The following is a 16,594-nucleotide window of genomic DNA, read 5'->3' on the forward strand; positions in this document are numbered from 1 at the left end:
ATAAAGGTAGGGGGCTTCGGCTTCGACTACATCAGTACACAAACGTCCTCCTCCCCCGCGGCAAAAAGGCTTCCCAGTAAATACTGGGCCGTTCAGCAGTGGAATCGGCTGAAGCGGGCTTTTGCTACATGTCGCACACAGGCTCGCTGTACACGCTACACTGATGGAAACAGTGAAATAGCAAGAGAAAAAATCGCAACAACACAAAGTAAAACAATATCCCAAACGAGATGGTTGGAGATCCCGGTGGAACTGGGCCCGCACCAATCGTAAGCCGCATGTAGCTCGGCATGCCTTTATGGTTCTACACACCGGTTCCATTACGTTCACCTTCATTGGCAGTGGTGTGGAGAAAAACAAGTCAATTGTGGCTACGTTCGTGTGTACGAATCTGTGCACAACACATTTGTATGTGTGCGTGTGTGTATACGCCATCTTCCGGTAATGGTTTCCATTGGAACGCGCGACGAATCGGCGGTTCTTAAAATCATCATCATTCTTCCGCACCATAACTTCGGTGCACGGGGTTTCCCGATTTCACCAAAAAGGGAAACCAAACAAACATAATCATACCCCTTGCACCATTATCATCAAACCCAACCAACCAGGCTTTTAAATCTGCATTCACCTAGTCCGCGCAAAAGCGAGCACGTGGCAGGATTATCCGCTGAAAGGATGGGATGCCTCCCCCGTACAGTGGCTTTCCTTCAGCCCATCGGCGTGCTGACGCTCCTCGATCAAAACCTATATTTCCAGTGCGCCTATGCCAACCCACCACGTTTCCTCCAGGGAACATTAGCGTTTTCGTCAGCATATGCGCCCGAAGGACATAATTCACGCATTAAGGTTATAAATAAACGAACAACCTACCAGAGACGGGGGGAACAGTGGGGCAGGACGGGCTACGAAACGCAAGGAAAATGGCCCACACTCCCCCTCACACACTGCTGCGTATGTGTGATCGTGTGTCGAGCTTTCGAAGCGTCTTTCCCGTGAGATTTCTACATCTTCAGTGGTTAGTCCCGCGGGTACTTCCGTTTTCACCGCATGCGAGTTGTGGCCAGCCATCCATGTGTTCTGGGCGCATGGGGCTGTACATGCTTGCAAGCCTACCCGAAACAATCATCGCAGGACATTTCATCATGAAGACGAACCGTAGGGGATTGTTGTCCGTCATCGTCATCAGCTACCAGCAATATCAAATTTTAATGATGATTGATCTTAATAACGCACACATGTGTGGCATCTTGTGGTGGGTGCGGTGGTGATGATGGTGGTTTGTAGAAATTGCACTGGCCAATCATTCATTCCCGGGTAATCCTTGGCCACACACATACACCCGACCAGTCACATACCAGTCTCGGTACAATTTCCCCCGAATGGGCCATACAACTGGATTTGGTTTCATCTTCATATTTATTCATCGTTCATCATTTGATCGATGGCTTACATTTGACAGGGAATAAAAAGGTATTCTTTATAGAAGAAACTTGAGATCAATATTAGACACTGGCACAAGTGGATGTACAATGTAGTTATAGTATTGATTGGAATTCGTAAATGAATGCTCAAACTAACGGAATGCTAATTTTTCATTCAAATCAAACCAAACCACTGTTACTGTACAAAGTTTTCTATTCTTTCCAGTACAGGTGGGTGTTCCATCATATGTGAGCTGTCATAACCACTTTTCTACCATCTCAAATTATTTTCCAACCAATCATGGACCCGCTGTAGCGTTATGTCTCATGATTCAGCTAAAATGTGTAACAAAGGGCATACGGAGCAGTCGGTGGCATGCGAGAAAACCATGTGCGAATATCCTTCCCTACACTTCGAGTCTGGTGCAGAAAACGCCGTGCAAATCATTCAGAAAGGATTGTGGCACTTTGTGCTTCCGCGGTACGCTTCCATCTCTTCCATCTCTTGCCAAGAGTGAATATCTGAGGAACAAAATATCTGCTCACAAAATGGGAGTAATTTAATCTGGATGGATTAAACCTTCCGGAGACGGGCAAGGTGTGTAAAAGCTGGGAATGTGTTTGCCTACGTCTTAACGGCGGCACCTGAAACGATGGCATCGTCATTTCCGTCGACCCAAAAGACATGGGATGATTTTCAGTTTTACCGATCTTCAGATCACGGAACGGTACAGCCCCCGGTTGGGCACTTTCTTCACAGCTGTAGAACGTGAGGCATCTTGCCGTGCCGTGGCAAGCAGCATGAGTTGGCAAGAGCAAGCGTAGAAAGTGACTTTTGCAAACACAATTAAAACCAACCTCAACTAATCGATCAACCACCGTAGAAGAATGTAAGCCACGCCGCAGGGATTAAAGCAAGAATCGATTGAAAACCGTGCGATCCGAAGATTGATGAATCAACGTCGGCCGGTAATGGGGAAAGGATTGATCGAGATGCTGCTAGATGACGATAGAACTCTTTGTCCCAAAACCGGGTTGTGGGGGTGTTTGGAGCAACAGGGAGAAACTTCCAACCATTGAGTCAATGTACCCAGCACACGCTATTACACCTTTCCGCGGTAATCAGAAAGCTCATTAAAAAGGTCAATGGTGCTTTGTTTGTTCGTTCTGCTGTCAGTGTAAACATGGGCGTGCTTTTATGGTGCTCGTTTTTTTGCTTGCTTGGTAGGATTTTATTTACCGTGGTAGGATAATAAAACACATCACAATGCGGGGAAATTCCACCCCAGGGTGCAAAAACTGCATACGTCCGTAGCTGCAAGCGTGATTGAACAATGTGCAATGGCATTTGGCAAATACCGCTAAACGCATAAACTGCTCATATGATGTGTGATTAACCAACATTCTACATATGTAAGTGTTAGATTTCCTTTTTTTTACAACTCTCTACCCACACACGTCACCTTTCCCTGCTTGATGAACCATTCAAACCCAATCCTCAATTTGACGTAGGTGTGAAAATGAGTTTTCCTCAAATAGTTTTCCTTGGTTGCTTCCCGCTCTACCTTTCGGTTTTTCCCCTCACCCGACCATAAGCCGCGATTTGATACCGGTGAAAGTTTGATGTTTGCTTTATACTGGCCGGGGCTCGTGCTTGCGAGGTGAGATGTTTCGACGCAACACGCACCGCTACAGATAGGATACGGTCACGCGATAGCGATAACACAAAACTCCGACCCGTGCCACGTTCGCTGTCGTACCCATGTCACAGTTCCTCTTCCGGTGCGACGCGAATGTGCCACCGTATGTCGGCAGTGCGTCCGGTCGCGCTGTTGATCGTTATCGTAATCGTGGCACTCAATTTGATTACGAAACAGAACTTCCACCTCAATGACTTTACAGCCATTCATTCACTCATCGGTTTGGTCGGCTTTTTTGGGGGGATTGGCTGGGAGCGGTACCGGCAGGCAAGGAGGAGAAAATCACTTACCAACATGGTTCCCCACTTTGCTGCTGGAAATCCACCCGTGAGATGAGGTGTAGAGTAAGGTGTTCGTGAAACATGCGGCCACGTCACACAAATTTACTTTTGCTTACACGACTGGTAGCTATAAACGGACGCAAAAATGTATGAATGAAACGTAAGCGGGACGTACATGTACCTACGGTTTGTGTACGGTATTCGGAATCGGAACTTAGCAATTATTTACCATCGTTTGTTTGTATCTTGACTGGTAATTTATAAATCCTGCTAGGAATATAACTAGTTCCGGACGATGGAAACTCCAGTGCCATTTGCATTTAAACGGCAAGGAAACACTGCTAACGACAGATGGTGAAAATCCGTAAAGAACTTCATGCATTTTATAGCACGTTTAACATATATGATCATTTTTATGTTATTTTTGTATTGCTTGCCTTCATGTTTCTTCATTTACTGTAAAGCTAATATTCGAGGGCGTTGTTAGAATTTACAGTTTATAGTACGAAAAATATTTGAATTCCGTTGAGCTATTAGTATAAATCGGACGCACGAAGTAAGGAATAAGGATAGCTAAAATGAACTAAACGCATGAACTACGAATGAACTTTGTAACCGGACAGAATAAAAAAACAGTAGCAAACTGACCCTCTAACGTGCAACACATCTTTTCTCTAAATATCTCCTTAATACCGATTTCCCGATCAGTGAAATTCATACAGGCGTAATACTCACATTTTTGAGATTGTGGAGCATTTTTGGAGTTTTTTTTTTCAAACGATTTTCCTCGTTATTATTACGATCAATGTATTATTATTGGTTTACTTATGTGTAATTTTATAAACATTAAATTTTAAAATAATATTCAAGCCTTTTTTCAGTACGTTTATAAATACAGTGGAGCGCCAATTATCCGGGTACCTTTAATCCAGCTATCCCATTATCCGTGCAGCTCAGAAATGAAATTAATTGACACAAACGTGACACAAACCAGCGATGGCAAGAAATAAAAGCTTCAACAATTTGTTCAAGTTCGACCAAATAGAACCGATTTATGTTACAAAGTGCAACTAAGCAAATTAACATCTTGCTTTAGAAAGAAAGTCCATCCATTACGCAGTAAACACTAATTGTCCGTGATATTCGCTTATCCGGCAAGGGCTGAGTCCCGATGCGCACGGATAATGGGCGTTCTAATGTATACAAAACAACGTAACATATAAATAAATATTATTTTGGTTTCTTTGTTACTCCCAAACCCAACCATTCTTGTACTAGGAATATGAATGAAAATTGTCGTTTAATCTTTGATAGTTGAAATGATTTTATTTACACAACATAAGCTTAAACAACCGTATTCTGTTTTAATGAAAGCCACCGAAAAAAAGAAACAAATTCAAATATTTATTCACCTCCCAATCCAACCGCCACATCAAAAGCAAAACTTAATATATGCACCAATAATCAAAGAAACGTTATGAATTAAGTTCACGCACAAAACCAATGTGCCATAAAGGATATTAATTTCGGAATTCCGTTGCTTCCAGGAACTGCACCAAATAGTCGGGCCCGGTTGAATAGCTTCATTTGCATGATTGAAACTGTGCCAAATTATGCAAGTTAAACATTAAAACACTTCACGAACCAGTAATGACTGTGTCTTTCTTTTTATAGCGAACTTTTTTTTGTTCACTCCCCACCCCGCGGGAGGTACCAGTAGCAGAACACACTTAACTAATGTACTGATAAATGTTTGAAACACCGTTCTGGTGCCAGGTACGTCCAGTACCTGTGTTAAAACACAATCCCCATAGAACGAATGTGAGTGTGCGCTCTAATTAATATTCATACATCATCGATCCTTTTTCGTGGAGGTCGCAGAACGCATGGTGCACGGGTCTTGTCACAGCATATTCACACGCACACATATACACATTATGCTCACTTGATAATTAGTTGACCGTGTAACTGCGAACAGTTAGCACTGTTTTGCAAATAAATAATTAGGAATTAATTAATAATAATTTATTCGCGTTGCAAACTATAGGACCACCACCGGGTGTACTGGGTGGGTTGTAGGGGAAACAGAATATTGGTTTTTTTGGTTCACTGGTTTTCTCTGGCTTTGGTGGGCAAATGCCACACTTTATCGTTATGCGCTGATCCCGCACAAGTGGATTGGTGCGCTGTGATTTCGGTTCTTTATGTAGAATGTTGCTTAATCTTGTCGAATTGTTCATTCGTTTCGGGCTGTATTATCTCTCGCCCATTTATTTTAGCCACCACCGAGCACCACGGTACGGGTCCGGTCAGGGGTGCGAATTTGTTGGACGCTTTTGGTTCGTGTGATAAAATCACGAACTGAACTGAACGAATGTCCACCTTTTTTTCCTCCCCGGTTCGGGTGTATACTCTTTTCCGGACAACATTCAAGCCTAGGTAATTATTGTTCAATTATTCCTGTGCGCTAAATGGACGGTGCGGACGAGATCTTCGACCACGACTGAAAAGATGGTCGGACCGGGGAAACAGCGGAGAAAGATTAAACTGACACAAATAAGTTTTGTCCGCCGTATCCTTCCTGGTGGTCGTCCACCGGCAGGGAAGGGACGAGATGGCACTCGGTAGTAGAAACAGTCGGGGTTGATTTATTTCGCTCGCTCCATTACTGCGAAGAGTTACAGGCCCGGCGGCAGTCCGCTTATCGGTTTCTCATGACTGGAAGCTCACGCGGATTCCCAACGGACTATTAGTGAAGGGGGGTGAGCCTCCTTTTTTTGGGTGGGGAGTGGAAGTATGTGGCTACGGTGCCCAATCAGTGGAGACAGTGAGGCAAAGCAATGGGCAGAACACAAAAAATGTTAAATACATAAACTGTGGGCTCAGGCACCATGGTACTCACGCACACACACGTAATAGCGTGACACAAACACACACACACACACACACAAATACACCCTTGTGGGTGGGAAGTTTTACCTGATCATTAGTTTATTGGGGTCGGATCGCGATAGTATCATTCGTGGTTGTAAATTGTAATTAACTATCGCTGTTACACCATTTTATGGGCAATCATCATTGACTAACGTTTGTTTTCTTTTGCATACTGATACAATTTTTTTTTACGTTTTTCACCCGCGGCGTGTATTTTTTTTCCACCCGCATCACCTACTACACAAGGTAGGATAATATGTTGCTTTATGTTTTGACCTCCTGGTTCGCCCCATTTTGTCCATTTTCTCACCAGCCCGTTTGTATTGCTCGTGGAAAATGTTTCTCGTTGTGTATTTTTATGGGACGTTTTTCGAGACTGTAATTAGCGGAGGTTGTTTTTTTTGCCCGTTCGAAGACTAATTTGAATTCAGTGAAGTGGTTTACTTCCCAATCAAGATTTGCACAATGATGATGTTGGCGGTGAAAAAGCTGGCGTTTAAAATGGCTCAATTATTTTTAGCTTCAGCACCCGTCCCAACTTTGACCCGGAAGTATGGCAAATAAATAGCGTTAAATGTTGTAGGCAGCATCAAACCATACCGTAATGGATTTAAATTGTTCCGAACAATTTAAATGTGCTTAATCTCGAATAATCTACATTCTTGCCGAAAAACAGAGGAAAACATGCTGTTAAAATATATGCAAAACTTGTTTCCAACCGAACTTGCTCATTGGAATAAAAGTCTCCAGGACTGATTAGAGTTTGGTGGTTAAAGTAAACCAACATCCTAACCAGTCAGTCCTATTTCCATAATCTTTATCTCGCAAGTTGTCAGATACTTGACCGACTCAAGAAAGCAAGAAAACGCCCTCCCTCCGGAAGGTGACAGAAATTCAGCTTCATTAGTGAAGAACTGGCACGGGAATAAATTAAATCATATTTCGCCTTAACCCGATCCGGTAGCTTCTTTTGATCTGACGTTTTCCCCCCCAGTTCGATTTGTACGACACAAGCGAAGAAGACAGACAAAGTTTCTCGCGCAGAAAAGGATACTTCAGTCACATTTTGCAAACGAGCCGCTTGTTTCGAACGTGAACAGGAATTAAAATCGAATCCTTTTGTGTTTAAAGGAAGCTGAACAAAAAAACAGAAAGATCGCCGATAACAACCGGGGAGCGGGTAGAAGCCAAACATTTTACGCTCGGGTCCCATTAAAGTTGCGTTGATAACGGAACACCGAAAAACGAAGCCAACTAATCGATTTCCCCTCTAGAAAATGCTCGATTGCGTAAATTAAATTACGGTAATCGACCAAACTACCTCATTTCGTTCGCTGTGGCGTGGAATGATGCCGTGTTTTTTCAACAAAGAAAATATTTATAATAAAGAATTGTATTAAATTCATTCTGCTTCGTTTACATTCTATGACCATACCACTTTGTGGCTGTAGAAGAACTGCGCCGAAATGAAGCTGAAATTTAATGAACCAGTAAGACAAACACAACTGCCTCTTTCTCGTCATTAAAGCGGCAATATTTCCAACTTCCAGAAATTGATTCAATGAACTACAGTTCCGTGAAATAGTTTCAAGTATTGTAATGTTTTACCCATTCATGTTAAAGTTTCTCAAATTTGCAAACGATTATTTCGGAACTAAATTGTGGTACAACACATTCTGAATGAATTTTCCTAGAAATGTTGTTAGTGTGCTTGAAGAAACCCCCAAAAACAGTTTGAAAACAAAATTTGTCTAGTATCGTCCTCGCGACCCTATTGCGTTGCCCCAAAAATAGCTGATAATAGCGGCACATCATCATTTGTTAGCTTCTGGAACCTCTGCAAAAGGACAAACTCAGCCCAGTCGGATGTCGATCGGGCAGAGGAGGTTTATCAAATATGGATAAATCAATTAACATAATAGCATGTTGGATGCTTTTCAATTAATGCTATGAATTTTCAACTCCGATAAAGTCCGAACGATTAGTGCGGTACGGTTTTACGATGGCCGCACGGGAAATGAATAAGGATTTAGATGAAGCATATATTACGGATTCATGCAACATTCAGTGTGACTGATTTAGCTGTAGCCCCAATCAAGCCCGGTTTGGATCGTTGGACATTTAGCTAAACTGGAGAACGGATGGATGGATGTTTTATGGTTTAATATAACAATATTTTAATGCTTTCTAAATTGTAGCAATGGCAAACATAAACAATTTGGCTAAAGGTGTGAGTCCTTTTTGCTAGAATTTGTTGGGTAAATAGATCCTGTAGCAAGCAATTAGCGTGAGTTAATTTAAATCATAAATGTTGTTTAATCATTTTAACTCCCGGTTCCTTTCACGCACACAAAAAAACTTTTTCTGTATTACCAATGGCTGGCAGTGGACCAACTTCTGACTCATACACGTGCTACTTACTTTACTACTTTACTAGCGTGCGTGCGATTATTCTTTGCACGCACCATCCACTAAACGCTGCTGGGATCGGACGATATCTTTCAGCTTTGCTTTGGCTAATGACTGGAACGCGACATCAATTTAAACGCTCCGGTAAACGAAGTCTCTTTACGCACCGTATGTATGTGTGTTCCGTCCATCCAGTTCTCGCGACTCACTAGTCAACAAAAAAGCACAAAAAGCCCCGGCTAAAAGTTATCCTCAACTGAATTTGAAATTTAAATTCTTACCGTTATTTACTGCTCTCTGCATGCCACCGGCACTACAGCTCTGTAGAGCTTTGTAAGTGGTATGCGTACTCAGCGGTTCGGCTCTGCTATTAAATTTCCGTTCTCGGGTTTCTCTGGTGCTGGGGAAACGGGAAAATTGCACATACGCTGCTGCCCTTTTTCTTACAGCCGTGGCATGAAAAGGTTTCGATGGCTAAACGGCTAGTACAGCGTTACCGTTAGCGTTGCTCTATTATGAGCTAGATGAGCGCTTTGTCACCACGGTGCCGATTAAAAATTTAATTAAACTCATAAATTAAACATTGCATAAAGATAGGATAGGATACGCACATTAATTATTTATGCACAAAACTTTCCGTAGCATGAAAAGCATAACCCTCCTATGGAAAAAAGGTCGTCCACACTGCATTCGTGTGGCAACGTGGATGCATCGAAATGAAGTAGCTTAAATTTATATTCGTATTGCTTTATTTGATTTTTTTTGCTATTCATGATCTGTTATAAAAAAATGTATAAGGAAAAAAATCATATTTAAACCCCTGCACAAGTTTCAATGTATCAGACATTTATACAGAAGCATAGTGTTCAAAAAAAACTTTCATATAAAACTTTTAGCAGAAACTTGACAAGAAATTTGTTAAACTGTGTTAAAACCAAATAGCATTGTGGAATTACACGCTACATTATAATCGTTTGATGACTCAATTTCATAAATATGTTTTCTTTTGTTTTGTTTTCTTCTAGTATATTTACTAATGCAGGCACATTCAACTTTTCAGTCGTTGTTGCAAAATTAAATTCATACTGATGTTTTGTAACAAATTTTTGATTTTTTATTACGGCTGCATACTTAAACAGAAAAAAAAATTTTCTTGGTATCCTGTGTATGGTATACGAAAAAATACAAATAACTCTCATATAAGGTGAATTGAATATCTTTCGTCAAATTATTGGGTAATCTGTGGCTTGATCAATTTTCTGGTTCTTCAAAAGGATTGATTTTCTTTTGTATTTTATTTCATAGAATTATTATCATGCTGAAATACTCATGTTGATGGCAGTTTGATTTGTGGTGAAAGGGATCTGTGTGGTTTTTCCATTTATGACTTGAAAGGTTTAACTTTCACTTAATTTCTGGATAGTCTGTCATTGATAGCTTTTTGACAGGGGAAAAAATTTCTCATTTTCCAAATTATTTGTAATTGGGAATTGTATGGAAATAAAAAAATCCACGTTCAAAATCAAACACGTTTAAAGTTAATGTTATTTCACAGAACACAATTGTTCATAAAAAATAAGCGCCTCGACCGTACTACATGGAAAAAAAGTATCACACATAATCATCCTTATGAAAAAAACCAGGACAAAGGAACTGCAATTTTAAAATAAAATTACAGTGAAAATTAACGTATTTCACAATAATTACCATCCTTTGCTCGAAACTCGATATACCATTTGTAAAACTACCATCGTCTGATGGTGTACACCATTAAGTGAATCACTCAACTGTAGCGTAATACTGCAAACGGTGCACATTGAAAGCACCGAATTACTTTTCGGTGCACTTTTTGATGCTTATTCTAGTGTAAACTTATCAAATGATTGTGCCCATTCACCGGTTGTGCATTGCACTAATTATACTATGGCCATTAACAACGCTCAAAAGGGACAACTAGCCACGAGCTGTCAAACCGAAACAGTAACAGAGCGTTTCGCGGTTTCCCGTATTCTGATGGAGAGCCATTTTTCATTTCTCTTTGGCACTTCCTTAGCGTCCCACGTGACAATGAAGGTGTTTCTCAAATGGATGTTTATTTGCTCTGATTGGGTTCCTCCTAGTGAAGGGAACTCGCCCTCCCGTTTCCCGACCATCCTTACACCATGTCTACAGCGGGTGAAACGATGAAACAAATGAACACCTTTCGACTAGCTGAGTAACAGCACAATACTCACCCTGGTGACCCCACAATCCTTACTAAGCCAATTCTGAAGGCCAATGCTGACGTCAACTTCGCTACCTTCGCTACCGGAAGTACCGGAAGCAACCCTCACCTTTTGCACCGGGCTCGGAAAAACGAGTTACACAATAGAATTCGGTTCGTCTATGCTGTAACAAAAGAGGCGCTCTTCGACGTATTGCGATTTTTGGGTTTTGTCCGCTGTCCGCTCACTTGCTAGGGTGGCCTTCTCCTGTGTGTGTGAGTAGTTTTTTTTTGCTACCGACCAACCATCGTCTTGAGTGTAATTAATCACATCGGTTACCTTTTCATGCAGGGTTGGCGTTTGGTGAGAAACTTCCGCCGTACGCCAACTTCCCAACCCTGCCTTCCCAACCGACGAGGGCAAGCTCCACAAAGAAATGATGAAGGAAAAAAAACGGGATGATAAAAACGTACACACTCCACCAGGCAAAGATTTTGTACCAGATTTCTCGGAACGATGGACACCCTGACCTCTTTCTTGCCATCTTGGCAAGGAGCAAAACCCGGACTGCTAAAAATTGAATACTCACGTAAGCAGAAATTAATGAATTCCATTACTCTTCGCTTCACGTGTTTGGGTTTTGTGCTAGACCCCGGCACTGTGGCCCCTTGCCTGCCAAACCCCCATCAACTGCCATGACAAGTTAACGACTTCCGGCGGAGGTGCTTTTTCTTAAGCACAGTTTTTGACGTTCGATGACGTTTGCAGTAGTGGACACTTGCTCCCTTGATATCAAAGAGGCTCCTTCGAGAAATGCTCAATCGAGCATGAAAATAATGAATACTGATTCATACCGAGCTGGGTTGGTAATCGTAATTTAATTTACCTCCTTTTAAAATTTATTTTAAACCCATTTTTCTGTACCTATTTTGGTAGTTTTGTGAAATTTTATATCGAACAAATCAAAGCAGTAATATAGGGGATTTTTTTCCTAATTAAAAGGCTGCTTTTGTATCTGTTGAAACAGTTTCTGAATCTTTTTTAAGCTTAAAAATGCTTAAAGTAAAAATTACTTGACTTTTGTGAATTGCAAAAAAAAGCAAAACTGTTGCTACATATTTGAATCAGGCACTAGCATTTAATTTGATTGTTCAAGCAGCATCGCGAATAACGTAAATATCAAACATATTATAGAAAAGATGTTAAGAAAGGAATAAAAAATAAACATCGCTAAATGCGAATGAAAAATCTTTAAATTTGAAGAAGGAATAGAAAACTTTTCTAGCATGACCATACCACGTTTTCCCGGTGAAAACGGAACATAGCAAGCGAACCAAGAAAAATACACTCCGTGGTGTGGACGGTGGTGGTTGGGCGGAGAAGCTCAACAATAGATAAGAGTTTTGCAGCTGTCACCTGTCAACGACAACAGAGCGGACAACTGAAACGATACTTATCGTACGCCAGGAAGTATGCAATTACCCTCAACGAGTCACCGGAGATAACCTTCGAAGAAAATTGTCACCTCTTTTCCGCACGCACTTTCCCACACCTGCCGCACTCTCCTTACCATCAGCAGCATCATCATGGTAATGTTCGTGTTTAATGTTATAGGAAAGAAGGAACAAACAAAAACAAAATACGAAAAAGTACAGCAAAAAAAAAACTCCGAATTGCAAGAATTGTGAGCAAATATTTTCCCCGATTGAACGTTGAAAATATCTTTGAACGGGAACTGTTCAGCAGCAGCAACAGCACACAAAAAAGAAAAGCGAACAGGGAAATAGTTCAGTGATTAGAATACAAACGCTTATAGCTTTGTTCTCTATCGTCCCAAGGGTGGAAACAGTCACCAGGATTGCATCTCAATTGAAAAGTTTTCGATAAAATTTGAAAAGAAACACAAACACGAAACCGGGGCATTGCTCAGTTCCCGAAGGTTTTTGAGTTGCATTGCTACTACCGTCCTTTCTTTTAGTTAGCTCTTAGGCTGGCTTAGAACGGAGAGTCTAAATGGCACTGCGAATGATATTAATTTTAACCCCTTTTGCTCTTTTGCCACCAACCGTCCGCTTTGAGGTCTGCTTTTCCAAGGTCCTGCAACGGGTGAATTCTTTTTATTTTCCTTGCTCTTAAACTTTCTTTCCTTTATCCATTCCGGAGTTTGATAAAAGATCGAGCCAGACGAAACACGAGATAGCACACTTCGTTTCGATTGTCTCGCCCACTCTCTCTCTCGCCATCATTTCTCTCTCTTCCTCTCTGAGGACTGCTTCAAGGTTCGTCTGCGTATGAACTAGGCATTTGTAGAGACGCGCACATTAATTACTGTTTGGGGATTTGGCGTGAGCCTCATGATGGTACAGCTAACGCTGTTTGTTCCTTCGGCCATTCGTGCTAAGGACGTCGTAGTGGGCCAAGCCGAACGATTAAAGTAAGTTCTTTCATCGCCCTGAACTGATGCTGAACGAAACCCCCCCCCCCCCCCCCCCCCTTAAATTTTCGTCCCAATCGTCAGGGGATGGGGATTGATTTCCCTGCCTCCATCACTGCTTCCGGGTTTCCCTCATAGCGCTATTCTTGACATTTTTTCCGTTTATCCTGATTTGTGTTAGGTTGATTTGGTTGTTTGCTTTGTTTCCTGGCCCTATTCTCAATGGTCGAACCGGAGTGGCAAAAATCTTCCCGAACACTGATTGGGGCACCGGGTAGATCGGTTCTTTTGTGTTGGTGTTATTGTAGTGGCTGCATTCTTCTTTGCTTTTTGTCATGTTATCCCAGGCGGATTGAATGGATTGGGGGAAGGTAGCGTATTCGGTGAAAACACATTTTTCAAAATAAGCCCCCACGCTTTCGAAAGCGACCCACACTGTCTTCAGATGGTTCGGTGCGGGAAGGAAACATTCGCTCGGTAATTAGCAATACTCGAGTATCAATCAGGTTTGCCGTTCGTTTTCGCACACCGCACGACTTTTCCTTTCCTCCTTTTTGTCAGTTGGCTTGCCGTTGCCAAAGTGACCCAACGGTTTGGGACGTTGTCTCGAGCCGGCAAAGAAAAACTGGCACAATAATCGTACCCGACGTGTTTTGTTGATAATAACAGCCAATGTTCACAATGGACAGTCAAGCTACGCCGATGGTAAAATTCTCAGCTATCAATCAATTGACAAAAGGCGATGATTTTTCCTTCTTCCAGTTGTATAGTGGAGATTTGGTGAGGAGAGTGACGGAGCTAGAGATGGTAGAAAGGTAGAAAGAGGAATTCTAGGAATGGACAAGCGGGTTTAGTTTTCCTTCTTTGTGTTAAATTTGGATGATTTGGAAGATCCAGAATCATTCACAAAGCAAGAATTGATAGCACAATGCTCACTTTTATCACTGCTCACTGACCGAGATATCGTTTTGTTCTGTTGCCTGTTCCTACGATGTCCAATTGTTGTGGCAAACGATTTTATTGATCGAATTATATAAGATAAAGGTCATACGCATTTCTAAGCAACAGAAATTGCATGTGTTGGCGTTTTGAACGTGATAACCCATTTTTTTAAAGATTGTTGATGTTCAATGTAAGAAGCATAAGCAGATATTTGGCGCATACTTTTCCTAAAATAAATCAAGAATAATTTGAGTCAAATAATTAATTAATTAGTACTTATTATGGATATTATGAATAAATAATTATGAAAACTTTCAAGAAACTTGAAACTTTCAATGTTTCAATAGTTTCTAGGGTTCGTACTAAAGAATAGATATGTTACAATTATGATTTGAATGCGATATCCCTGTTTTTTTCCAAAAAACTATAGTGTTTAAAATTTTAATCACTCAATCAACTCGTTGAAACCGTAAAAATGATTTGTTTGATAATTTCTAAGCTTAACTGGGCCATTGTTAGCCCAGCAAATAACTAAAATTTTTGAAACTAATTGCATTCCTCCAATGGCTAGCTTAGTTCATGTCGCAAAAAAAAACTTGCACATCAGGACACTTCCATAAGCCTTCCAGTTTGAAATTCACAAAAGATAGCCTTTTCATACCTCTCAAGAAGCCACATTAAAATTGCCGGCAAGGCAAGCGGAAATTGAGGAAACCCAGAAATGGTTCTGTTCTCGTGGGGATTTCTTATCGTAAAAGCAATTCATGGCGGATTAATGGTCAATAGGCAACGCCCCAAAAAAAGTGAGGAACGAAATTGAGTAAATAAGCGAATAAAACGTGTCCCCGGGAGGCGCAAAAGCAAAAGCATAATATAAATCGTCACACTTTGCCGCTTTTCTGCCGGCGGGCTAAGCGAAAGGTGGGATTTAACACCAATACACAACGGGCAAAAGCATTTCTTAAGCACTCGGTGGAAGACACGTTTCTTTTTTTTATAGTTGGCGTTGCTTTCCCTAGACAGGGTTGAAAAGTTTCCGCTCGTTTCCTCCGTTTTTTGACGATTAGATGCCATTTTTGTGGATGAACATGACGAAGCGTAAGGCCTTTTATTTTGTTGTATTTTTTTTTTGTTTTTGTTATTTTATATTTTTACACAGTCTGGCCGATAAGAAACCGCTCTGACCCGTTTACCTACTCCCCGCCATCAACAAACCGTAAGCTAAGTGTGCGAGGAAAAACTTTTTTTTCGGGAAATGCGTTCTTTTTAGCGGTGAAATTGTAAGACCCTGAAAGATGAACATTTTTGACAGTCTTTTGCACTTCGATCAACCGCGATCGAAAGGCGAAAGTGGCATACAAAAAAGCATTATTGCCTGTTTGCCTTCTCTATTCATCTGCCATTGAGGTTTTTTTTACTCCATAACCATATTCCTTCACAACTCCAGTGTCCAACATCGGCCCAGTTCATCCAGTGGATGTTAATAATTACTTTTTCATGTTCCATTCAACCTGTTTTTGCCATTAAGGAATCTTAAGTAGGGTTCAACCAAAGGGTTTGCTTGAAGCGGCATTCCAGAATCGAACGCAAAAGAGGGAGCAGAATTTTCAATCTAGAAAAGGTTTTCGTCAGCATTTGTTGAGGTTTACGTTTAATGACGTTGTTTTAATTCATGTCTTTTTTCTCTTTTGTGTTATTCTCGTTACAGGTTTTTTAAACTGCAACACCAACACCCTACAATCGCTGGCGCAGCTACACGGTAAGTTTAATCAGCTTAATTTTGAGTTTCTGTGTTGAATTTCGAAGCATAAATATTGATGTATTATGTACAATAAAAATATAGATAAGAGTAGAAGTCGAAACTCCTACTCTAACAGTTCACTATATTCTGATAAATTAGGCAAATAAACTTAATCATCGTTTTTTTGTGTGTGTGTGTGTCATTTCAATGTTGATACGATAATAACGTAGAATTCATATTCATACGTTAACCTTATGAACATCGAACGATACCCGGTGACGTTCAATATCGCTTAATATGTACACTCAATGACATTCGTATTTATCTGCGTCTCCCACACACGATCGGTTTAACAACTCACAACATTAAATTGTTTATTAACCACGAACTGCCAAAGCAAAACGCTAATCGGGTGGAACTTTCTTTATGGTCAATAAATGTAAATACACGCCCGTACTCGTCGTAAAAGTATGGCTTCATAATTACGCCCGCAAACACCATCACATGCAAACGAGCTTGGTGACGTGA

At 41.1% G+C, this 16,594-nt stretch overlaps 1 protein-coding gene across 6 annotated transcripts in view; it reads left to right on the forward strand.

Moving 5' to 3' along the window:
* The window catches only part of LOC125765772 (cytoplasmic polyadenylation element-binding protein 3), a 220,136-nt gene that overhangs the window by 90,775 nt on the left and 112,767 nt on the right, over positions 1-16,594 (forward strand). For all 6 annotated transcript variants that reach the window (XM_049431233.1, XM_049431232.1, XM_049431230.1 and 3 more), the window contains one exon: positions 16,034-16,084. In XM_049431233.1, coding sequence (XP_049287190.1) covers positions 16,034-16,084 — 51 coding nt within the window. The remainder of the gene's footprint in view (positions 1-16,033; positions 16,085-16,594) is intronic.

The sequence above is a fragment of the Anopheles funestus genome, chromosome 2RL (genome assembly GCF_943734845.2).
Source record: "Anopheles funestus chromosome 2RL, idAnoFuneDA-416_04, whole genome shotgun sequence".
Lineage (NCBI taxonomy): Eukaryota > Metazoa > Arthropoda > Insecta > Diptera > Culicidae > Anopheles > Anopheles funestus.